The sequence below is a fragment of the Pseudogymnoascus verrucosus genome, assembly GCF_001662655.1.
Source record: "Pseudogymnoascus verrucosus strain UAMH 10579 unplaced genomic scaffold scaffold_1, whole genome shotgun sequence".
In the NCBI taxonomy this organism is placed as follows: Eukaryota; Fungi; Ascomycota; class Leotiomycetes; order Thelebolales; family Thelebolaceae; genus Pseudogymnoascus; species Pseudogymnoascus verrucosus.
Genome location: NW_017263652.1, coordinates 174,433 through 199,465, shown reverse-complemented (window position 1 = coordinate 199,465; position 25,033 = coordinate 174,433). Strand labels below are relative to the sequence as shown.

General features: G+C 51.3%; 7 protein-coding genes across 7 annotated transcripts; 4 read left to right on the top strand and 3 right to left on the bottom strand.

Moving 5' to 3' along the window:
* Nucleotides 1–1,780: 1,780 nt before the first annotated feature.
* VE01_00071 (uncharacterized protein) lies at nucleotides 1,781–4,556 on the top strand (the record flags this gene model as incomplete). Its single annotated transcript, XM_018269604.2, has 2 exons — nucleotides 1,781–3,498; nucleotides 3,570–4,556. Exons 1-2 carry the CDS (start codon nucleotides 3,271–3,273, stop codon nucleotides 4,554–4,556), a joined length of 1,215 nt encoding a protein of 404 aa, XP_018135192.1. The 5' UTR covers nucleotides 1,781–3,270.
* Nucleotides 4,557–5,330: 774 nt separating this feature from the next.
* VE01_00070 (uncharacterized protein) lies at nucleotides 5,331–9,191 on the top strand. The gene is made up of 2 exons (XM_018269603.2): nucleotides 5,331–5,531; nucleotides 5,593–9,191. The coding sequence occupies exons 1-2, from the start codon at nucleotides 5,417–5,419 to the stop codon at nucleotides 9,093–9,095; spliced, it is 3,618 nt and encodes a 1,205-aa protein (XP_018135191.1). The 5' UTR covers nucleotides 5,331–5,416; the 3' UTR covers nucleotides 9,096–9,191.
* A 73-nt stretch (nucleotides 9,192–9,264) lies between these two features.
* On the top strand, nucleotides 9,265–10,641 carry VE01_00069 (uncharacterized protein; the record flags this gene model as incomplete). The annotated part of the gene is made up of 4 exons (XM_018269602.2): nucleotides 9,265–9,410; nucleotides 9,509–9,718; nucleotides 9,770–9,818; nucleotides 9,881–10,641. Exons 2-4 carry the CDS (start codon nucleotides 9,593–9,595, stop codon nucleotides 10,639–10,641), a joined length of 936 nt encoding a protein of 311 aa, XP_018135033.1. The 5' UTR covers nucleotides 9,265–9,410; nucleotides 9,509–9,592.
* A 1,800-nt stretch (nucleotides 10,642–12,441) lies between these two features.
* On the bottom strand, nucleotides 12,442–14,164 carry VE01_00068 (uncharacterized protein). The gene is made up of 2 exons (XM_018269601.2): nucleotides 13,376–14,164; nucleotides 12,442–13,312 (listed from the first exon to the last, which is right to left on the bottom strand). Exons 1-2 carry the CDS (start codon nucleotides 13,748–13,750, stop codon nucleotides 12,488–12,490), a joined length of 1,200 nt encoding a protein of 399 aa, XP_018135509.1. The 5' UTR covers nucleotides 13,751–14,164; the 3' UTR covers nucleotides 12,442–12,487.
* Nucleotides 14,165–14,333: 169 nt separating this feature from the next.
* VE01_00067 (uncharacterized protein) lies at nucleotides 14,334–16,164 on the top strand. Its single transcript, XM_018269600.2, has one exon. The coding sequence runs from the start codon at nucleotides 14,465–14,467 to the stop codon at nucleotides 15,929–15,931; it is 1,467 nt and encodes a 488-aa protein (XP_018135508.1). The 5' UTR covers nucleotides 14,334–14,464; the 3' UTR covers nucleotides 15,932–16,164.
* Nucleotides 16,165–18,271: 2,107 nt separating this feature from the next.
* VE01_00066 (uncharacterized protein) lies at nucleotides 18,272–20,821 on the bottom strand (the record flags this gene model as incomplete). Its single annotated transcript, XM_018269599.2, has 2 exons — nucleotides 20,344–20,821; nucleotides 18,272–20,270 (listed from the first exon to the last, which is right to left on the bottom strand). Exons 1-2 carry the CDS (start codon nucleotides 20,742–20,744, stop codon nucleotides 18,272–18,274), a joined length of 2,400 nt encoding a protein of 799 aa, XP_018135030.2. The 5' UTR covers nucleotides 20,745–20,821.
* Nucleotides 20,822–21,088: 267 nt separating this feature from the next.
* VE01_00065 (uncharacterized protein) lies at nucleotides 21,089–24,201 on the bottom strand. The gene is made up of 2 exons (XM_018269598.2): nucleotides 23,345–24,201; nucleotides 21,089–23,296 (listed from the first exon to the last, which is right to left on the bottom strand). Exons 1-2 carry the CDS (start codon nucleotides 23,805–23,807, stop codon nucleotides 21,345–21,347), a joined length of 2,415 nt encoding a protein of 804 aa, XP_018135031.1. The 5' UTR covers nucleotides 23,808–24,201; the 3' UTR covers nucleotides 21,089–21,344.
* Between the last annotated feature and the right edge of the window lie 832 nt (nucleotides 24,202–25,033).

Here is a 25,033-nt window from a genome sequence, read left to right as displayed (position 1 = left end):
AAAGAAAGGGAAGCGGCTATCACTGCAGCCGGTTCAGGCATATATTGGTGTGTGAGTAATCAGGCGCAAGTGTGCTTGCCTATGCGCGCCAAGAAATTAACGGGCGGGCGTTGGTAAGTAAGTGGATGTGGAGTGTGGGTGTGGGATGACGAGGTGGGGAAGAGAAGAGAGAAAGAGAGAAAACCTTGATGGGCTTGATGGGCTTGAAGTCTTGGTGGTGGAGGTGGTGGAGGTGGTGGGATTACTGTATTGGGAGAGAGAGAAGGGAAGGGAGTGAGGGAGGGTACTTGTGTTGCCTGGTTGGATTGGGTGGAGGGGGTTGTACTGTTCATGGAGTGCTACGATGGACGACTTTCTTTACTATGGATATTGTATGGGATACTCTACTACTCTACTACTTATTATACTGTACGGTGTACGTCACACGCCCATGAAACACTGCAGACTGACAGGTCTTCATCGCACAGCACAGAGTACAACAGACACCACAGAGAAACATGCAGAAGCACACATATACCACAAGATATACATGCACACAGAAACACACACACACTATAAGCATACGCACAAACATCGACACCTCTTGCTCTCTCTCCCTCTCCCCCTCCCTCTCTGTCCCTCGAGCTTAACTCCAGTAATCCATCATCCACCAAGTACCAAATACCCTCCCATCCAAACCCAGCCAAGGTACCAAGATCCCAATCCCCCCCCATGTCCTCTTTAGCGCCCAGTGCCATGGACAATCTTGGTAGAAAAAAAAGTACACGATTACGGTATTATCGAGTACTGTAGCATAGCATTAAAGCCACTCGGACTTTCCCTAATCCCGAGATCCACGCCAAGACCGCCCAAGAACCACCAACTAATAGTCAAATCAATCCCGGAGATCGGTTGTCATCGAGAGTCCGACCCGCCGGCCGCCCCATGAGGAGGGAAGCTAAGAGCACTAAGGGGACTAGGGGGAGCTAGGCATTGGATTACAGTACTCTCTCTTTTCTTTTCTCCAATTATCGATCAAAGGATGGAGAGATGGAATCTCCGACTACCTCGTCGTTCCCACCATTTTGTTTTGGGGGTTGCTTCTTGGGTGAGATCTTGGGTTTTTGGCTGCGGACTGTTCATATCAACTCATACTGCTCACATCACTCTTGCGACTCATAATACCTTTCTCGGTGGACGGGTAGGGGAGGGGGTTTTATGTGTTTATGTGTGTTTTGTACAATTACACTATACTCCCCAGTTGTACTCTCTACTCTACTCTACTACTATACTCCATGTACACCTCTCTGTCTCTCCCACAGACACCACACACCCAGCCCTGTACTATCTTACATTGTGATTGTGCTTGTCTGCTGTCTGTACTATCCTCATTACGCCCTGTTCTGTTCTGTACTATCCTCTCCTCTATCCTGTACCATCCTCTCCTCTGCCCTATCCTATCCCCGTCTTCTCCAATTCCGTGTCAGCGGCGTGCGAGAGAGAAAACCAGACAACAAGACGGAATGGACAATTGGTCGCCGGGATGCTAATCCCCATCTCATCATCATCCCTCTCGCTCTCTCCAACCACACAGAGCCATCATCCACCAGCCACCAGCCACCACCCATACAGAACCAAAACATCAATCTCACTCACTCTCACAAGTACTTCCCCTTCCCGTCATCTACTCGCCGAAAGTCACTCTCTCCCTTCCCTCTCTTATTAAGGCTTACATAGCCCTCCTCCTTACGTATACCTCTTCCAATAACTCCCCCAAATACACTCAATAATACCCATAAAACAATCCCCAAATAGCCCTGCATATACCATACCATACCATACCTTCTTCCATCATACCCCCCTCCTGACACCCATCATCACCCTTATACCCGTTCCTACTTTTCCCTAATTCCTTCCCTTCTTCTTCCTTCCCCTTCCCTCGCATCTTTCCCAATACAGTACTATACCGGACCGGTGCCCTTCTTTGGCAATAATCCTTACATACGCATATACATACTATAACCCTCTAGTTGACTCTACATACTCTACATACGCACGCACGCACACACCCCTACCTGCCTACATAACAACATAACCATACTATACCCACTCACACTCACATCGGACTCGGACTTAACCTCACATCCCCCACGGACATCGTCGCTCTCGGCGCATATCATATCATAACTCCACCACCGCCGTCAATCCTGCATTCTCTCATCCAGCCACCTGATCACCGCCGTCCCATCAATCTCACCTACTACCACCACCACTACACCACACTACCACCCCACTCAATCCCTTCTCCCTCAATCGCGCCAAAATCCCTCTATTCAAAAAAAATACAGCACAAACAACTCACAACTCCCAATACACACAAAACCCTGGCACCAAGCGTGCCGTCCACCCACCCACCACCACATCAACATCCCGCTTATAAATCCACACCAAACCGCACCTAAACTCCACCACCGACCGACCGACCGACCGCCCCTCCAAACCCACGTTTTCCCTACCGCTCGCCGACCCGCTGTTATTCTTCTCCCTGGAACGACACTAACCTAACCACCACTACACTTTCGGCGCGGCGTACTGATTTATCATCCCCCCCCCGACCCCCGGCTCGCTCGAGAGGGTACATCCGGCGGTACATACTTTTTTATACAAGGTGTGGTCCGGAGGTACGAGGTACCTTACTCATCGATAATAATACTGGACCTTTGGATTCTTGTGGCTGGCTTTTTTTATATAGCAGTCATACCCCCACCACTCTGAGGGGTCTTAATACTTTCTAATACCTTTTGGAAGTTTTGGATATTTGGATTTATCTTTTTGAAGGAAGGATATTATTTTTTTGAGGAAAGGAGGTATTTACGCGGCTTTGCATATATTACGGTTTAAGAAAAGGAGCTTCGAACTGAGAAGGGGCATATATTATTGTACGGCAGGAAGGTTATAATAATTCGAAACGCCACCAAAACGGAGACGGGACAAAACACATATTGGACAACAAGTTTGGACATTCAAGATATTGGAGAAAACAAATCACACAACGCTGATAACTCCGAACACCATACCGCCCCCACGAACACCCAACCAGGACAAGTCCTACACATCAACAGTCGTGGCCGGACCAACACCACCCCATTACGGGAATTCCGAGGGGGAAACAGACGAGAATAACCACTATTCTCACATTCCACCCATATAAACCACAACAACGACCTGGTCACAACCCACGTCCCACAATCGATTTAAATCACACAAACATACGCATAAGCATAAGCAAAAATGCCACCACCACACCCACCATCACTCCCCTCGCCGCCGTCGACGGATAACGATGTCACGCATAAGAAAGCGGCTAAGCGGACGAAGAGCTCCAAGCCTGGACCGAGGGGGGCGAAGAGGGTGACTGCCGCTGCGGCGCCGAGTGGGAGTCGCAGTCCGGAGATGGGAGATGGGAGGCATAAGCGTGTATGGAAGGCATGCGAGAGGTGTAGGATGAAGAAGACGAAGGTTAGTTTTGTTCATTCCCCCCAAAAACCAATTAAAGAGAGAATCCATGCTAACTTGTATTTTCCCCACAGTGCGACGGCGAATCCCCCTGCAAACGCTGCCGCGACGACGGCCTCGTCTGCACAGCCGGCCACAGGAAGAAGGCGGAATTCAAACAGCTCCCCCGCGGCTACGCAGAGGTCCTCGAAAACACCCAGTACGCCCTCATCGCCACAGTCCACAAGCTCTACGCCATGGTCCTCGCAGGCGAACAATGGACCCTCGACCCCCCCGTCGTCAACGCACGCGGGCAACCCGTCATCCACGACATCGCCGCCAAGCTCGGGTGTATTAGAGCTGATCCGTCGAGTTCCACCAGCGGCGGCGCCATCGAGTTCCCGGCTGATGCGGCGGAGTTCGCGGCGCTGCAGAGGAGGTTGGAGAGTGAAGAGCGCGCTAGCTCCGGGGAGATGGGCGTCCTGAGCGCGGTGACGGGGCCGGAGAGTCAGTTCGGGGATGATTCGTTCTGTGAGGATTTTGATCCGGGGTTTGAGATGGAGGATGATTTCCCCGACGTTGACGGAACGGGATACGGCGACATGTCGCCTTTCTCTGATGGACCGGGGGGCTTTGGGATGGATGGGCTGCAGAGCCTCCAACAGGGGGGGTATGAGGAGTTCATCCCCGCATCCTCATCATCGCCCGCTCTCCCCACTGCTGCGGTGGCGGGGGGACAGATGCAATTACCAACACAATTGCAGTTGACGCCGCAACAACAGCAACAACAACAAGCAGCCCTCCGAGCCCAACAGGCGCGCCAGATGCAGATCCTCCAACAACAACAGCAGCAGCAGCAACAACAACAGCAACAACAACAAGCTGGTCTCGATTTCAGGGAACAACAACAACTGCCGCAATGGACCGGGCCCGCAGCGATGGAGGAGCAGATGCGAGCCCTGATGCGGAGTGGGATGTACGCAGGCCCTGGGTCGGGGATGGTGGGGATGGGTGCTATGGGGGGGGATGGCACGATAAGACCGAATCTTTTGGAGTGTGGGTTTGGGGCGGGGGGGTATTGACAATGAAGGATGATCTTGTCTGGAGTGGAGGAGGGAGGGAAAGGGGGGAAGGGGGGTGTATGAATATACTATCGATCACTCAGCTCAGCTGTTTTCTTATCTTTTTGGGGTTCGGGAGGGCGGCGCGCGGTGAGGATGGGAGGCGGCATGGAATTCGTCGTTTTTGGGATGGGCGTTAGGGTAGATTGGTTGCTATGGCTGCTGTGTGGCTTTTTGGGATGGTGGCGTTTTGGTGGAGGGTCTGGGTTTCTTTTTAGGAGAACGGGAGAACGGGTGGGTGGGAGTAATGACGATGATGAAATGATTTGGGGGATGGGGTAGATATTGAAAGGCTGGTGGCCGGCTGAGAGAGTGGAATATAGAAATCTCGTTCAAATAACTCTCGCTCTTATAATTATGAAGTGTTGTTTGTATCCTCGGCGTAATATGTCAGCGTTATATGGTAACCTTGTAGCGCAACCGACGACGAGGCTGATCCGAGGCTATTCCAACAAGGCTACACCCCCCGCTCTAGTAGAGCCTTGGTTAGCCCCACTATAAATAGATTCCGAACTTCAGACCTCCAATCTTCTAACAACAACTGCATTTTGAAGAGTTATTGCGTAGATACAGATGAAAGTATATAACTAGGAGACGGGCCTGTACCATGGGATATTCTAGTCTAGTCTATGCTAGGAATTATAGGCTTTCGTAGGCACAGCCTCGTGGTGTCTCGTTGTGCCTTAGGCAGATATATTCTCTCGTCAACCTCGACTCCATAAACAAAGTGCAGAGGTAACGACACCAGAACCTCATGTAGATCTTACAAACGCGTTTTTTTACCCAACTACCCTGATCTACCACCAGACTTATCAATCATCATGTCAACTTCTATAAACCCGAAAGTAACCGCGCCAGCGTCCTCCGGCATGCGCCAGAGGACCTGCACTCGCGTATCCTGCGCTTCCCCTCAACCAGGGATCAAATGTTGCGACGGTGAACCAACCCAGCCGCCTCCCTCTGATTTCCCCCAAAACCCCCCAACTAACTCCAGCAGACACCTGCATTGTCAAAATCGCCCGTCAAGACTGCAACAGCGACCCAAACCACCGGCAGCAGCAAAACAACGCGAGAACCCCCAGCGCTGTTCATGGCGGCTCGTCCATCCCGTCTCGATCCGACGAGGAACCATGCGAAAGCCACTACCTCAAGGCCAAAGCGGCGTATAGCGGGATACTAGAAAACATCGGCTGTATCTGCAAGGTACTGCTCTCCTTGAACCTTGATGCGTGCTGCGTCGCCCTGCCGACCCCGCCTCTCCGCCCGAAGCGCTCGACCGTGTCGACGAGCGAAGGCTTCTTGGCGGAGGTGAGTAGGGCTTCGAGCGCCCGTTCGCTCTGCAAGCCGCAGGAGGGCACTGGTTGTAGCAAGAAGGCCTGCTGCTCTGATGCGTCTTCGACCCAGTCGAAGCAGAGCGCCTTGCTGGGGGGGAAATGCACGGATGCTGGTGAGAATGGTTGTTGTGGCGATGCGTCTTCGACCTGCTCGAAGCAGAGTGAGATGCTGGGCGCGAAATGCGCTGATTCTGGTGAGAATGGCTGTTGTGGCGATGCGTCTTCAACCCACTCAAAGCAAAGCGCAATGCTGGGGGCGAAATGCGCTGATGCTGGTGGGAATGGCTGTTGTGGCGGTGAGCCTTTGAGAACTAGCATCGACCAGTATGCTAGAACTTCAGGTGTCGAAATTAACGGTGGCTACAAGACGGGCTGTGGCACTGGGACCGCTTATACGGTGGCTCGTGATGATGACCTCAAAGATGGCTGTTGCAGTCGTGAGAAACGCATCGACAGCTCCAGCTCTAGTAACCTAGACTTTGCTACCCTTCCACCGAAGCTCGAAGATTGCTCTAAGAAGGAGTGCTGTTCTGATAAACCTTCAGCACCTACTGCTAGACAAACTATCACTGAAGTCTCTTGCAAACCAGTGGTCAGTGGTTGTGCTAATGGTAGCGGAAATGTAGATGCTATATTAGACAGCTGCTGCACTAGCGACACACCAGGAAGAGTAGCAGGCGGTAAGGGGATCAGTTACACTCGACCCGGAACTAATGATTCCGACCTAGAAAAGGGTGAGTTGCCCGTTGAGCATGTGTTGCTAAGTGTTCAAGGTATGACTTGCACTGGGTGTGAGAAGCTCCTCTACAGATCGCTAGATACGATCCCCGAAATCTCGAACGTCAAGACCAGTCTCCTCTTAGCCCAAGCAGAGTTCGACCTCAGACTGTCCTCCGCTGCCATGGACACTCCAAGCACCATCAAGGCCATTGAGAAGATGACTGGCTTCACCTGCACAAAGATGACACAGTCTGGACACGTGCTTGATTTAATCGTAGACGGCCTCGCATCAGACTTTGCTACGAAAGACCTGCCTTCTGGAGTTTCCGACATTGTCGTCCTCGACACACACCATATCCGCGTAACCTACCAGCCTAACATCGTTGGTGCCAGGGACCTGATGTCAGATCCATTCTTTCAGTCGGCAAAGCTCGCGCCAGTCGCAGATCGTCCTCTGATCGCTTCTGGCAGAGCTCATGTCCGCCTAATGCTCTTTAAAACGATTGTATCAGCGGTGTTAACTATCCCTGTTCTTGTTATGGCTTGGGCTCCCATTCCGCAGCACGAGGTCATTTACGGAGCAGTCTCGTTGGTTCTCGCTACTATTGTTCAGGTTTACATTGCAGGGCCCTGGTATATTGGTGCTTTTAATGCCTTGGTCTTCTCGCGCTTGATCGAAATGGACCTACTCGTCGTCTTAAGCACTACTACAGCCTACATCTACTCAATCATCGCATATGCCTTTCTCGTCTCTAAGAAGCCCCTATCGACAGGAAGCTTCTTCGAGACGAGCACTCTGCTTGTCACCCTCATCATGGTTGGACGTCTTGTTAGTGGCTTTGCACGTCAGCGAGCAGTAGAGTCAATATCTATTGAGTCACTCCAGTCATCGACTGCAATCCTTATAGATCCCAAGACTCACGAAGAGCAAGAAATCGACGCACGTCTCCTTCAGTATCAAGACATCTTCAAGGCCTTACTTGATACGTCAATCGTTACTGATGGCACCGTCATCGCTGGTACATCAGAAGTCGACGAATCTATGATCACAGGCGAGGCCACACTGGTTGTTAAAAAACCCGGCTCTCCGGTCGTTGCCGGCTCGATCAACCACTCTGGCACCCTGACAATTCGGCTTACACGTCTCCCTGGCGAAAACACCATCAAAGCCATCGGGCTAATGGTAGACGAGGCGAAATCATCGAAAACTAAGATCCAGGAAATCGCCGACCATGTAGCGGCCTACTTCATCCCTGCCATTCTCATTGTTACCGTTCTGGTATTTGTAGTCTGGGTTGCTGTTGGCAAGGTCGTTCGTGGTTATGATGCCACTACCGCCTGCATTAATGCCATGACATACGCAATCTCGGCTCTCATCGTTTCTTGTCCTTGCGCAATCGGCCTCGCGGTTCCAATGGTGCTTGTGGTCGCAGGAGGTGTCGCGGCTAAGCATGGCTTGATCTTCAAAACCGCAGAGACGATTGAGATAGCCCGGAACCTTTCCCATGTCATCTTTGACAAGACAGGTACACTCACACAGGGCTTACTTACAGTCGAGGCTGAGATATACCCGACTAGGCAGGGCGACATACTAGGTCCAATGCTTCTTGCCCTGACGAACAACAGCAAGCATCCTGTGTCAACCGCTATCGCGACTCACCTAAAGACTTCTGGAGTCCAGTCTGGGAAGGTCGAGGGTGTTGTCTCTATTGCCGGGAGTGGCATAGAAGCAACTTGGAACGGAAGTATCATTCGTGCCGGCAATCCGTACTGGCTAGGCATCGAAGACTTACCAGCCATCAAAGAAACTCTCCTACTCGGCGTTAGTATGTTTTGTGTCTTGGTAAACGGAGAGCTCGTTGCAATCTTTGGTCTCAAGGATCTCCTTCGCCCAGATGCTCTTCTAGTCGTCAATGAGCTGAAGAAACGATCAGTCAAAGTCTCAGTCGTTAGTGGCGATAACGAGGAGTCTGTTAGGTCTATCGCTATGGCCCTCGACGTGCCGGAAAGCCAGATCCGCTTCAGATGCAGCCCCGCGGATAAGCAGGTCTACGTCAAGGAAATGCTTGCCTCTCCAAAGAGTGTTGTAATGTTCTGCGGCGATGGCACGAACGATGCCGTCGCCCTAGCTCAGGCAAGCATCGGTATGCATATCAACGGCGGAACAGACATTGCTCAAGGCGCCGCGGACGCTATCCTCGTTAGACCCACCCTTGTCGGCATTATCACTCTTATGGACCTCTCGGGGGCGTTCTTTCGCCGCGTTGTCTTCAACTTCGCGTGGTCGTTTATCTACAATACTTTTGCGGTTTTGCTCGCTGCTGGGGCGTTTCCTAACGCTCGCATCCCGCCGGAATTCGCTGGCCTTGGTGAGATAGTAAGTGTCTTGCCGGTAATTGCTATTGGCATGCAATTGAAGTGGGCGAAATTTCACGAGTTAATTTGAGTTTTGATTCGACGTACTTTTTTAGCTTATGTCTACCATCTCAACATGCCTAGTCTATTAATAGCATTCAACATGACTGTATTTCGAACGTATGACTAAATGAATTAACTGCCTAATGTGCTTATATCTTTCTCATTTGTATACTCTAGAGAATATGATACTAGTCGTACTGGAGAAAAAAAGGACGCTAACTATGTTTAAGACAAGGCTACATATAGCCCATTTTCGGATTGTGTACCACTTGTAATGGTGTTAGCTCACCCATGAACTCGGCTACACAAACCCCAACTCATAGACCTCGGCATTGCCCCCATCGTACGTAGCCGATTACCCCAGATGGGGTAACTCCCCCTCCTCATCCACAGCAGCCCCATTTATATGGGCTTATTTATATAACGTATATAGCTCCCCAGCTCCCCCGAACTTCTTTCAATTTCCAATTGCACATTACTACCTACTACCCATTTAACGAATCTTTCTTATATAACGCCGCCATCATGAGCAACGCAAACCCCGGAGCTGGCTTCGAGTACCCCGCCGTCGAGGTGTCATGGCTTAAGCGCGACGTCCTCCTCTTCGCAACCAGCATCGGCTGCACAGTCGATGAGCTGCAGTTTCTCTACGTACGTTCTCCCTCTCCCAATTCCAATCCCACATCACTAACGCCTCCCCAGGAACTCCACCCCAAATTCGCCGTCTTCCCAACCTACCCAATCCTCCTCCGTAAGCCTCCCCTTCCTCCCCACCCCCCTCATCCACCCAACTCCAACTAATACCCCACACAGCATTCAAAAACACCACCCAAGAGGTAATCGACTTCTACGCCTCCCAAGCGCAAACCCCCATCCCCGGCATCCCCAAAATGGACGCCCGCCGCGTCCTGGACGGCCAGCGCTCCATGACCTTCCTCAAGCCCCTCCCGCCTACCTCGGCAGGCAAGAAATTCGAGATCCGCGCCAAGGTCCTGGGCGTGTACGACAAGGGGAAGGCTGGGACTGTCGTCGAGACGCAGCAGGATCTCGTGGATGCGGGGACGGGAGAGGTGTATACGACAGCTGTTGGGTCGGGATTCTACGTCGGACAAGGCAACTGGGGCGGCCCCAAGGGCCCAGCGACTGTCAACTTCCCACCCCCAGACCGCGCACCAGACGCAATCCTCGAGCACCAAACCACCGCCGAATCCGCACACCTCTACCGTCTTAACGGAGACTATAACCCCCTCCACGCGACCCCCGAGCCAGGAAAGGCAATGGGTTTCGGCGGCGCTATCATGCACGGGCTTTCGAGCTGGAATTTCACGGCGAGAGATATTCTGAGGAGGTTTGGGGGGAGCCAGCCGGAGAATCTGAGGGAGTTTCAGGCGAGGTTTGCGAGCCCGGTTTTGCCGGGGAATAAGCTTGTGACGAAGGCGTGGAGGACGGGGGAGGTGAAGGGGGGGTTTGAGGAGATTAGGTTCGTGACGCAGGTTGAGGGGGGGAAGGTGTGTTTGAGTAATGGACGCGCGCTGGTGAGGATTGTTGATGGGAAGGCTGGGAGTAAGTTGTAAATTGCGGGGTGTGTAGTGTAGGCTGAATAGATTAAGATGAATTCAAGATGTTCTTGTAATGTTATTCGTTTTTAGTCCCAATGGGCGTGGTTTTACATGGGAAGACAATCTAAATATCGTGAAAAGCCTTGCCATCAACCTCCTGTTCTGGGATCACCGCGAGGCTTGGAGACGGCGATCTCAAACTCCATTTAGACCATTCAATCCGTGCTATATTTATAAGTATCGATATTGTACACTCATGTTATGCGCATAAGGTAGGTACTATACACTCCAGACAAGCTGGAGTTCCGTAAGGAGCGTGTCGATGCAGCGGCCACATTCTAGAACAGGTCAGGAGAAGTCAACGAATGTGAAGCTCACCGAGGCAGGCTTTAATTACACTACTTACTGTCACCGGAGCCGTACCACCACCCCCTCTCGCTGTCACAGCACCACCTACCACCGCGGCATTGCCATCACCGCAGCCTTTCCACCACCAACCCCTATCCTGTCATATCATTCCAAAATGTGCAATGCCCCCGAGCAATTCCAAAACACACATACTTTCCAAAAAATACAACACTCCTTTATTACAGCACATCATCAATACGCAGTGAGGGGGCTAGAGAAATGTCTTGGCTTCTGCGTATTCCACTCCCGCAGCTATATATATATGTTGGTTGAGTCGCTCCATTTTCGAGCACGCAAGTGAGGCAAAAGGGAGGGAAGCGCCAAATCCCACCAGCCGCATAATTATTCTGGCTGCCACTACTTCAGTCGCGCCTTCCCTGATTCCATGGCTCGTTTCTTCCCTCCTAATCTTTCTGTGGGTCGCGCTTTCCTTTTCTTTTACCTCGCTCTTTCCTATCTCCCCCGATTGCTCTTTCCTGTTTATTTTGATCGCTCCTTCCCGAATCCCAACGGGCCCCATTGCTCCTTCCTTCCCACTCTCTTTCCATGGGTCGCTCTTTCCTCGTCTCTTACCTCGCTCTTTCCTGCTTCCTCTCTCTCGCTCCTTCCTATTTGCCTTCATCGCTCCTTCCTGTTTACCTTGATCGCTCCTTCCCGTTTACCTTGGCCAGTCGTTCTTTCCCGTATCGAATGCGCATGTCTCATAGACCTCAAGCATCAGATTCCTTATTCAGAAGTTTAAGACCTATACTCCAAGCTCCAAGATTTATATTCTGGTATTGAAGAAACAATGGCAATGGGCATAAAACTTTGTAGTTCACAGGTCTTCTGGATGTGGTGAGTACCGTGCGACCTGCTCATATGTGAAGGGCCAAATGACAGCGCAGAGAGTGCGCAGATCCCATTTGTTACGAGCCGAACGAGGGATTATTCGAGGGCAAAGAGGAAGACAGAGGAGGATAAGACTGATGAGGACAATGTCAGGGTGATAATAATGCTAGGGCGAGGAGAAGGAGCGTTGGGTTGTCGGAAGGGTCTCCTTTCAAGAAACAGAACAGGCTTGCGGTGACAAGAACTCTCCACCATATTGGAGACCAACTGTGGGAAACAAACGACAGCAACAGCTCTGTGGTGACAGGAAAATACCCTGGCGCTCGAAACTCTTCCTTTCCGATTGTAATTGCTTTGTCGACTAAATTGAGAATACTTGCAACCTGGCTGCTTGTAAAGGCCCGCTGAGAGAACCCGAAGACGAAGTCGGGCTGCACTATTACCTAAAGAACAGCCCAGTATAGATGGTAGCATATCAAGATCACCTTGGTAGAACATAAAAAAACTTAATGGGGTAGGCAGTGGTCTAAAATAACCCATACGTAGAAAGCGGTCACAAAAATGTTAATGCGCACCCTGGTCACCTTTATTTCGTATCAATTCTTTAAGCTTCTAAGTTCTATTAAGGCTTCAAAAAGTCCGACCCATTAGCTAATCCCGCTGCTTTGTCTAACGTGAAAGTCCTCGCCTTTAACAGCCAAACCAAAAAGCTCGGAACACTCCACCCAAAGAGTACACCAACACCACCTTCCGGCCCCACGGGAACAATCCCCATATCTTTCTCAAACTGCTTGTATTTCTTCTCCTTCAACGTTGCCATTCCTACGGTATCTTCCTTTAGGGATCCGTCTTTCGTTGCAGCCCTGTGTAAATCTGACCAGATAGAATACCCTAAAGCGGGAACTGCCCAAGTGGCGTCCGGGACGGTTCCTTTAGAATACGATGCGGCATCGCCGATTGCGTAAACGCCAGCAGGAGCCTTGGTGCTGCGAAGAGTACCCATGTCCGTTGCGACACGTTTGCTGCCATCGAGCCACGCTGTTGGAAGGAAGCTGGTATTTGGCGCGCCGCCCGTTGCGTCGATAAACATGTCCACAGTTCTGGCAGTGCCGTCGCTTAAAACTACCGACACTTCATCCCCATGGGCCGTATTTGACGATGTGATGCGAACATTATGCAATATTCGCACGTTCAGCGATGCCAGCTGTTGCTCTGCCTTCTTTCCCGGCTTGTCATTCTGAAACCTTGGTAGCAGACGCATACCTCCAGACAGAAGTGTGATATCTTTGTTTCTGTATAGATAGGCTATCTCGCCTGCTGTTTCAACGCCCGAGGGACCGCCTCCGGCGATCAGGATTGTTTTTGCGGAGGGCAGGCTCGTTTTGATGTCTTGAAATGCAGCAAGGGTGACTTTGTGGTCACCGTGCAATGTCCATAGTGGACTGGCCTGTAAAAGTTCTTTGGTTAGTATGCAACTACCGGAGGGAGAAGTAAGTGAGACTCTACGTACACTTGTTGACCCTGTAGCAATTACCAATGAGTCGTATCGAATCAACTGCCTGTCAGACGTCACAACGCTTTTGAGGGACACCGTCTTGGCTGGCCCATCTACTCCCACCGCCTCGCCTTGGATAAAGGTAAACTCGGAAGACTTGTATTCGCTGAAAGCATCAAGGATGGAGGCGAACGGCTTGGCGTTCGCGACTTTCTCCGATACTAAAGCTCGCGGGGCTCCCACATTGAAGAAGGTCTGAGTAGATGGGGATACGAGCGTAACCATGTATTGCGATTTCTCATTCCTCAGCAGAGGCAACACGTGTCGAAGGAGGTAATGTGCTGTGGAAACGCCAGCCCAGTTTCCGCCGAGAATCACTATGTTATGCATATTAATCGGTAGTGTCGGTCGGAGGTTTACCCGCGGAAAATTGAAGTAGTAGGAAAAAGGAAGGGAAACAAGTATCTTGAGGATGTATCTGAAATTTTTAGTCTGCCAAATGTCCAAAACGGAGGAGGGAGGGTGGAGCGACTATATATTGCGAGGACGCAGACTCTGGTGGACGCGCAAGAGCAGCTCTTTACAACTACTGACCCTTCACTCAGGCTTAGAAATACTGTCTGACATTTCTGAAAATTGGTAACTATATAAAAATGGGTTTCAACAAGCCCTTGACACTTGACTATGGTCTGGCACGCTGGATACAAATCCTGGCGGGATGTGGCAGGGCCAATACAGCCACTTAGGGTCGAGCACGGCACCAACAAATAATGGATATAACCTTGAGAAACCTCGTTTTCCTTTCGTTTAGAAAGCATGGGAACGGCTGGTGCCGTTCCTGCATTTCAGCTAAATCTTTAATTGGCCGAGGAGTACAGCTACCAAAACCGACGGTTCCATAGGCGAGCAGCTAACAACACCGCGAATAAGCATCGAGCACGGCACCGTCGCTTTTGCTTCTTTATCGCCACCTTAATAAGTGGATGAACTTTTGCTTTGCACTACTTATCTAGAACGGCACCCGTCGTTCTGAAAAGAGCGCCTTGTTCATTCCGCTGCTCGTATTTCCCAAAAGGCATTGCAATCGTTTACGGCGTAAACGTCATGCCTGCCGCTCCAACTGAGCCAACTGAACTGCTCCATTACCTCCCACAGCACCGAGTTTTAATTTGCAAGGAATGCCAATATGCAATCCAGCCATCGGCTATTTCCCGCCACCTGAAAGAGCTCCACAGGATATATCGCTCTAACCGCCAGAAGTTCATGAAATATGCTGAGGGGCTGGATCTTGCCGACCCGGCATATGTTATTCTTCCAGGACCCAACGAAGGCCCTGTGCCTTTCTTACCCACGATAGGTGGCCTCGCTTGTGTGGTTATCGGATGCCATTATCTCTGTGCCACTGACAAGCGCATGAAGATGCACTGGAGCGCAGAGCATAGTGGGGTTGTAGCGGGCGATACTCAGTGCTATCTGGTTAAATTACAGACGTTCTTTCGAGGCAACCAGCTGAGATACTTTATAGTACGCCATTCGCGTACAGCCCAGTCCCAGCCAGAACGACACTCAGTTGTCGGCAGCAAGACCACCACTTCTGGAATCAGCACACTAGACACGTCGTTGAGCTGCGAATCTCCCGTGGCCATTCCTGAAGACTCCAGGCTCCTCGAGCATTTTCAGAGCTCCACGTGCTTCGAACTTGGAGATAGTGCAATTAATATATCCTGTTGGCAGTCGGATGTCCCAGAACTAGCAGCCAAATACGCCTTTTTACAACATGGCATTATAGCTTGCGCAGCACTGCATTTCGCATTTCTTAACCCCTCCGAAGGGCAACGGTACCAGCTAATAGCAGCACATCACCAGAACATAGCGTTACCAGAATTCCGCTCTGAAATAAAGGACGCAAACATTAACAACTACCTTGCGCTGCTGGCATTTACGCAGCTCCTCATCATACACTGCTTTGCCGCGGATAAGCACGATGAGGACCTCCTACTCGTACAAGGGCGGGACGACCAGTCTCTCCCAGACTGGCTGCATGTTATCCGTGGCAGTTGTGACATCTTTAAGCCAGTATCGCAATATGTCGCAAGCTTACCCAATGTAGCTGCGATGATGGAACTCGATCTCCGAGACCGAAGCCCCGAGAGGTCAGATTATGATAGACGTCTCCGCGGACTCTTCGATTTAATCAATTCTAACATGGCGCAAAACATAGAGAACGTCGAGGGCAGTTTCTCCCATTTACTATCGACTCTGCGTCTTCTCTCCAGGGCGTTTACAAAGGCACAGGTGGCCCAGTCGCGAAACACCTACTCACTGTGGGTTGCACTACATGTATGGCCGGTGCGAGTTTCACAGGAATATTTGAATCTTTTGAAACAGAGGCATCCGATCGCGCTTATTTTGCTAGCACATTATTGCATATTGCTTCTACCGCTAAAGGTAAACTGGTACATGAGTAGCTATAGTAGGAGATTGATAACTCGTATTTATGGCCAGTTGGATGAAGAATGGCGACCATGGTTGCAGTGGCCGTTGGAGGAAATTGAACTGCAGTGTGGCTGAGTGCGTGTAGGATTAAGACGATTATACCCTTTATGCAGGAGGAGAATGAGAGTAGTGGGTGATGAGAAAAGGCTATGAGAATGGGACGGTGCTGCTTGCGATTCGATTGTGAGTATATGGCGGCGTTGTGATCTTAGGAAGCATGCAGTTTATCCTACAGCGCGTGGTTAAGAGTACGTATAGGAACGTATAGGAATTTTCGATCCGTCGTTGTGATGTTCGATATGTTAGTGAATCACATACTTTTAGATTTCTAGCAGATAGCTAGCTTCCCAGTTGCCGGCGTACTCGAGACCCATACCTGTCACTTATTGACAAAGCAATGCCATTAGTCGGTGCGATCTGGCCTTATCAACCAAGTCTCAGTGGGGTTGTACTGTATGCACATCTATGCTACTTTGAAAACACCAAAACTGTGCCATGGAGTGAATTGCTATCAAACTATCAAAAGCTCCTAAGTTCTAGCAAGCGGTATGTCCCTATCGATTGCCAATGACGATCGATGACCAATGTTGCTCCTGTCATGAAGTTACTCGCATCACTTAACATAAAAAGACCCGCGCCCCTAAATTCTTCAGGCTTAGAAAGCCTTCCGAGCATAACTTACTATATAGTACACACTACTATATAGTAAAACTACTTGTACTCAATGAATTCCATGCTGGGGCGTTGAGAATCCCCTTCGGAACACACACTTTCTTGTGAATCTTCTAGTCTGCCTTCTGATGCTCCCCCCCGTAGAATGCTACTACACGCCATGTATTACATCGCCTGATTACTAAAATTATGGAGGTTACAGCTAGGTTTCTCTGGTTCACTGAGCTGAGGTAGGGACCTAATCACTCCACGTAAGAGGAGGAGATGATTCAAATAGACACATGACTAGTGTCATTCGAGACGACTTTGCACTCTTCAACCACATCGCAGGCTATCTAGGAGGCGCAATTATTTGTATTTTTCTTCCTTTCATCTATTAACAATAACTCCTCTAGCTAAGCATGACTACTTTAAACAATAAACATATATAGTTATAATCACGTGGTTTTAAGTGTTTTTGCTAAATAACCACTCTATTATTGCCTTTTTTATGGGACTATAGCTAGTTAATTACTACAGCTTTTCTCCTTAAAGACTAAAGGCTTTATATAAGCTATAGGCTAGCACTCTTATAATAACATAAGTAAAATTACATCTAGGTCATTTTACACTAACTAAAAATCGTTAGTTACGTTAGCTTAAGGTATTAATTTTGTAGTAACCATGTATAAATTTACACTATATAGCTGCTATAAGGCTAATAACAATCTCCCTTATTATAGTAGGGCTTTAAAGCTTAGATAGGACTCTCTTATAAGTATTTAGAGTAATAAGAGCTTATAGTAGTACTATAGGCTAAGGGGTTCTATTATACTATGTATTAAATGAGGGGTCGTTCCTAGCGCCTAATTTCTTATAGCTAGAGAGTAGCTAATAACAAATTAGATGGGCCTATAAGTACCTATCTATTTCATAAATAGAATACGCACTACTTCTTAGTGTATTTAAGGGGGGAAATGGGATTAAGGGGTCTGAGCTTAGGGGACTCTTATTTGAAGATACTTAGTAGATGAATGCTAATGTAAAGATGGTATCGTGAGGGAACCTCATGGCATTTGCAGATAGCTAGCATAAGTCCGGCGACCTAAATGCAACGCTTAATAGCATTCTATAGTGTGATATCTATAACGCGAGGACAGATAAGATCGACTAACTACGTCCTCTAATGCTTAACCGCCAACCTGGCGTGCTCTTCCCCGTGCTATCAAATTGTTATGCCTCTTAATGTCTTCTATTAGACAGCAGCAGAAATATTCATCTCAGTATTCTTAGGAGATAATGCCTCGGCGCCTAGTCCTCGCACTACTGATTGCGACAGTAAGTCGCTGAATTTCTGCCTCGATGCTTGTCCCCCGAATTCCGCACGCCCGAGCTTTCAATTGCAAACCATGATATTTTCTCGGACTCTTATGAGACCCCGCCTAGCTCCATCCGTAGTTCAGACAGTCCAAGTGAGTAGGAGCAATTTCCTCACTTTTGGGACCGTCTTCGGACCGTACCAAATTTATGTGGCGCGCCGGTAAGGTAGTCCTCGAAGATGGGCCCACAGATGGGCGGGGGTAATACATGAACTGTTTGTTGAACGCATCGCACCCTTCCGTCTTCCCATATTGTCACTGTCAAAGATGCTTCTGAAGACATAAAAAAAAAACACCAGACTAAAATCTGTAAATTCCACCTACACTACCTATCCTATATCGCCAAATCCAAATACCCCCTATCCCATCCCTCCTTAACCCCCCTCTAATTCCCCCTCTCCGCAAAACTCGCCACCATCCCCTCCAAACTCGTCTCCTGCACCTTAATCGCCACCTCCCCATCCTCTCCCAGCTCCGTATTAGCCTGCACAAACACCTTCCTCGGCTGCTTCTGCTTGATCACCTGTCCCCTAACCTTCTCCGCCCAGAACCCCTCCTCCACCCTCGTCATCCTCTCATACAACTCCGTCCCCGCCACCACATCGGCGGTGGACTTGAAGATGTGCAGTTTCAGCAGGTACTCCTCCACCGCCTTACGCCCTACAGTCAGGATCTTAGAGCGATCAATCTTAACCGCCAAATCACTCATATCTCCACCCTCCTTATACGCAAGCTCGCAGAACCCATCACCAGCTTCAAGGAAGCACTTAAGGATGCTGAAACGCGCCTGACTATGCGCCTGACCCCACTTCCTGCTCTTAGGATCCCACATCTCCAACGACGCGATGCCCGCACGCGCCATGCTGAGGTAGCTCACGTATAGCACGTCACCGGCCTCACCATCCATGTCCACCTCCCCACTGCCGAATCCAAACACTTTAAGCACGCTAAACTCGCACCCCAAAGCCATCGCCACGCACTCCGCGCGACACTCCTCGTAACTCGACGCGATCGCCCCGAAGACCCCGCCGAAGGTGGCGCCGGGCTTGTAGTAGCTCTCGATTGCCTTCCCGGTGATAGGCGACACAGGCGGGTTCGCGCGGTCAAAGTTAAACTGCCCCGGCGCAGTCTCCTGGAGGAGTTTCCCGGTTCCGTGACCGAGGAGCTCATGCACGCCAACTTGCACCTCAAACGCCTGTCCACGGTATTTCTCGTACAGCGCCAGGTCTTCCGGGCGGATGAAGGGGATCTTCTCGTGCGGTGCAACGGCACTGAGGACGTTACCTAATGAGACGTTTTTGAATCCCTCGGTTTGTCGGATGTCGTCATAGTTGGGAATGTTGATACCCGCTGGGATACCGGAGGATGCAAAGGCGAGGACCTCGAGACTCGTGAAGTCGGGGCTGAGGAAGGTGTCTTTCTCGAATGTAGGACCCCACGGGAGTTTAGGGATTTCCGTCTCAGCGCTGGCGACTAGCCCCGTGAAGGCGGCGGTGCGCTCAAGGTTCACCGTCGCTGCGAAACCTTCCCACTCACCACGCACGCCGTGGGGGTCACGGTACGTCTCCACGAACCCAACATCACTCTCAACCATCGGCCCCTTATCGCGGATCCAAAACCTCTGCGAATCTTTAAACGCCAGCAGCGAGCCGGTCTCAAACGACTTAACATACGCAAGCTGCATCAGCTTCTGATTCTCATTCTCCGCCTCCTCAGCCGCCTTAGCATGCCACCCCGCAATGGCAGCCATCTCCTTCGCATGGTCGCCATACACGAGTTTAATCGTCTTCCCTTCCAGTAGCCCCTCCTTAACCACAAACTGCGTCTCCTTCCCGATATCCCCACCCTCAGCAGGGACCTCCGTAACAGCCGACGCGATCAAGATCTCAAACTCCCCCGCCTCATTCTTCCTCAACCGCGTATTCTCAGGCAGTAACCCCACACCAACCATCCACGCACTCACCGCCTCAATCTCCACCTTCGTAATCGAAGGACTATCGGGATAATAAGTTGTCATATGCCCCTCCTCCGTAAAGCCAAGGTGCATCAAATCCTGCCTCTCCGTCGCAAAGATCCCCCCCCTCGTCGCCTCATAATGCTTCTTAGCCGTCTCATCCTGCGCCGCTAGCTTCGCAAACGCCTCCTCCGGCGCCCGGGGGATGAACTTCGCGTCCCCGAATCCCTTGTAGTTCCCGCTATTCCCGAGGAACTGCGCGGCGTACTCGAGGAAGTACTGGAGGTCTTGGGCGCTCACTCCGGCCTTGGTGGCGTACGCGGACCAGTCGCCAGCGCTGGCGCGGTAGAGAGAGAGGATGAAGTCGTAGATGGATTCGCTTTCGGGGGAGACTTGGCGGAGGATGATGCGTGTGCCTGCGAAGGAGGCCCTGGGGGGTGAGGGAGGTTAGCCGGGTTGCGGTGGTGAGGGCGGGAAGGAGTGGAAGAGGGAGGAAGACGAACTTGGAGATATAATGAGCATATCTCTTCTGCCTCGCCGTCAAAGCCTCAAAATGCTTCTTAATCTCCAACGGCACAACCGTCGGCGGCGAGTCCGCCAGATAATTCGCCAGCTCGGCTGCGTCCATCGTGTCGATATGATTCTGGCGTGTCTGTTGTATGCTAAGAGCAAGCAGCGTCGTTCGCGGCCGTAATCGTCGTAATGATGATGTGGTATTTATATTCGTAGAGTAATAATACTTCCTTGTATCCAAACTGGAGTTGTTGCTGTGCTGATAGACGAAGCTCCTCGACAGAGGGGTAGGCGGGGAACCCAGACCGACGAGCTTACGAAGTGCGAGGCTGACGCGGGGTGTTGCTGTCGCACCACCGCTAAGAGTGCGGGGCAGGGAGGAGCGGTACATTGCCGAAGTGTGGTTTTTATAGGAAGGTGCATGTACTCCTCACCTGCATTTTAGGGAGTGGTTTGGTTGGTTTGGTTGGGGGTAGTACAGGTTGGCTAATGGTGTGGCTAATGGTTAAGGGGCGGTCGGAACCCCTGTGGGCGGCTAGAACAGGATAGTGAAAAATGGCCCGAGATATTGCCAAGAGTTTTTGTTTTTGGAAGGTCCGTAGAAACCGTAGCGTTCAGGCTGTCGACAACAGAACAGGAGAACAGAATATGGGGGAAAAGGTTCAGCGAAAATCATGGATGTCTAGGCTGTCTGTAATAGAAAAGGGAACAAAAAAATGAGAACAGAATATGGGTGAAAAGTTCAACGAAATTCATATCTAATATATAGGTAATATAACAATAACAGTAACCCCCCTTTCTCTCGCTATGCGTCTGTATATCTCCTGACAAAATATCCCATCTAAAACGCCTTTACCCCATGACTAGTATTACACCCCCATCCATCCATCCGCCATACGCACCCACAATGCTTCATTCAACTCCAGGGTATATCCCATTCCGCCCCCCAAACCCTACCCATCATACATCTCTATCTCCACCACACAACCCATTACCTCACCCCGTGCACGTCATAATCCTTTCCATACCCCTTCGACTTGTCCTCGCGCTCCACATGCGGACTCTCCTCCTGCCTCATCAGCCCCTTCATCCCAGAGATGACATCCGCATCCGGATCTTCAGTGTATCCTCCCCTGCTAGGTGCCCTCGACGCCGCGGCGCTAGGCGTCGCATCCCTATCCCCGTGAGGAACCGGCGTCGGCATGTCCTCTAAGATCGGGGCATCGCTCTCATCAGCGTCTTCGTTGATGTTACTGATATCAGCCGTATCGTCCTCCTCGTCGTATTCCTCCCCATCCTCCTCATCGTACTCATCGATCGAGTCGCGGCTGATATAGCTATCCCCCATATCACCCACATCCTCATCCCCATCATCCCCATCGTCATCCCCATCATCCGAGCCCCCCTCATTCCCATCCTCATCTTCATCCTCATCCTCATCCTCCGACGCACTAAAATCCTCCATCTCCATCGGCCTATCGCGCCAATAATTAAAATCCGTAAACTCCTCCCCACCCCCCTTAATCAGCATACTCACCGGCGGAAAGTAGTGATCCACCACCTCCCTCATATTGACATAGCTCAACTTCAACTTATTCAGCGACAGCAGATCCAAGCTCACCTCCGCATAGCTATTAATCGTGAAGATGCGATTACTCGGAATGCTCACGCTGCGGTAGGACAGCGCGTCCGTGAGCCTGTTCCCGAAACCCGCGTAGAACGGCGTCCGCCCATCGCCGTAGAGGTTCTTGATGTCACGCAGACACGCCATCTTGAATACCTCCGGCTTGCGGATGTACAGCTCGCGCCGCAGCGCGGCGATCGTGCGGTCGGGACTCATAATTGTGGGGCCGCGGGGGAGGCGGTACCCGTCTTGCACCACGCCGGCGACGTAGGCGCGCGTGGTGTCGGCGAGTCCGACGGAGCGGGAGGTTAGGTACATGATGTTGTACCCGTTCGCTTCGATCTCCGTGTAGAGCTTTGCAACGCCGATGTGCGTCCAGTCGCGGCCGATCATGTTGAGCACGTGGCCCAGGGCGTCGGACTTGGTGATCGTGCCGTCGATGTCGGAGATGACGATTGGGACATCGTGGCGCCAGAGGTACATGTATGCCGTGCACGTCGCGCGGTTGACCGTGAAGGACATCATGTTGGGACCGGGCTGGAGATTCAGCGCCTTGAGCTGATCGGAGGTCAGGCGCAGGGTCTTGGCGTAGTTCCTGTTCGGGTCGCCGGCGGTGCTAGCTTCTGAGAGGGGAAGGAGCGGGGTTTCGAGGCCGGGGAATTGGTCAGAGTCAGAGCGGAGGCGCATTGCCTTGATCTCGGCCGAGTCGCTGTCGCCTCCGTCGCTGTGGTAGCCGGGGTCGGACGCGACGTCGCTCGTCAGAATGCCAGGGGCAGGACGGATTCCGGCGAGCTGGGCTCGGTGGACAGCTGCTTCCTTTGCCTCTTCGCTGCTGTAGATCCATAGGTTTCCTTGTTCGTCGGCTCCGATGAGCGCTCCGATGTCGTAGTTCCCCTCTAGCTCTTCTGACAGTAGTTTGCGGGCAATAACCTCTGCCCGTAGTGCATCGTCGTCGCTGCTCTTGTATCCCGTCATATCCAGCATCAGATCTCCTGTGTCTGTCACATGCGAGGGGATATTCGACACGGCCAGCTGCTTCGAGAGCGAAATCGCCCGTTCGATCGCCTCGCGTGTAGGCAATGGAGGAGGGCTTTGTGAGCGTTCGGTAAATGTATCGGAGGGCCCATCTTGTCCAGGAGGTGGTACCACAGATCGGCCTTGGCGGTCTACTGGATTAGTCTCTTGATTGCTATATGTCCTTCGCTTCTCGACAAATCTATCGCTGGCGGCGCGCCGTTCGAGAGACAGCCCCGACCAGTCCCCTGATCGCGGCCTCTCGAGTGTGACTTCTGGAGGTCCCGCAAGCTGTCCGTATATATCTGGGGTGATATTAGTACTATTCAACACCCCCAGCAAGACCTGCTCACCTAAGTTGTTCGCGCCCTTCCCGAGAGCCGGAGACTGCAACACTGACGGCGGCGGCCTCTTCCCCTTCTCATCCGTCGTCAGGTCCAGGAAATCCGGCTCCTGCAGCCCAACAACCACAGACCCCTCCGGTTCAAGCGGCGGGCTCGACGTCGGCGACACCAACGGCGACGTCTGCAGCCCCTCGGGGATATCGTTGCTAGTCTCAAAGACGAAGAAGGCCTCGCCCCCATCTCCCAGCTTCATAGCATAGTCCTGCTTCGCGTTGTTCACGCGGAACTCGACCTTCTTCTCCGACGGCCGCAGTAGCGAGAACTTGCCAAATCGCACGTGAAAGGGCGAGCAGGCCAGCGAGCCGTCCTCTCCCTCGACGACGATGACGTCAATTGCGCCGCTGAGAGTGGCTGGGTTGATCGAATTCCATGTCGTCGAGACGGAGCCGCTGATGCTCCGCACGTACTGCATTGTGTGCTGTGGAGGAGGTGATCAGGAGGGTGTGTGTTGGTCGGGAGGAGAGTGGCGTGGGTTGTTGGAGTATGAGGTCGAGCGGTCGTAGGGACCTTTGCTTATGGGTCAGGTCAGAGGTAGTGTGCTGGAGGGTCTGTTGAGCAAGGGTGAGGGCGTCAATGCGTATGTATGCGACGTGTGATTGTGATGGATGTTGGATACAGATGTGGTCTTCGCTTTTTGGTGGGTTTGGAATGTATGCACTCGGACGCTCGGGGGATGAATATTAATTGTTGAGTCTTCTATTATAGTATTGCACCGCTTGAAAGAAAGTAATAAAGCACGCCGAAGGGTAAGGAGAGTCGGTATGGTCGTGGTTGAGGGGAGTTGAGGGAGGATATGAAGGTTGGGGGGAGGGTTGGGAAGTTGGGGATTTGCTTGGGGGAGACGTCACTTGTGATTATTTGCCCTGTGACGAGGCCGATGAGATGGTCCGGTCGGTGTCTGGGCGCTGTCTAGGATTTTGGTTGGAGCGGAACAGCGATAGTGGACTGTGATACGCTAAACACGCTGGAAAGGACAGTAATAGCCCAGTAGTAGCCCTGCATCCTGCAGCCTGTGTTAGCCTTTTTCTTTCTTCTACGGGGCAAACAGCGGCCGTTCCGTGAGCCACGAGGGCCAGCGGGGTGGTTTACATGGAAAATGCCTGTGGAAATGCTACTCTAGTTCCGCGCTGCCTCGGCTCGTGGGGATGGTGTGGGATGGTGTGGGATAGTACAGGTGAGATACTTTGGGGTAGCATATGATTACTGCTGCCTGAAAAGTATGCAGCAGGTACTATCCCTAGCTATCCCCGTCTGTTTTCAGTTCACTCAGACACCAATAGTGTGAGTTGGTGTCAGTGGCGGGTGACTGGATTTTCATAATGGGAGATTTTCACTTTCGCATGTACAGTAAGATACAGGAACAAGTCTTCTAAGCAGAACAAGCCTTGGAGAAGAGTACTCGAGTATTAAGTAGAGTGTATCTTAAGAGTACTGTGCCTGTTACCACCCTCAAGCTGTTTAGTCGCCATACATTCCAACACATGCACTCTCTCTCCCATGTTATGTTTGCCCGTTTTGTACTAACTATAACTAACTGTCCTATAGTTATGCATTCCCCTCACTTCATAGAAGCATAGAAGGCCATCCATCCTCTGCATACATACATACCTGCATATAGATGGTTACGTCAGTTTACCT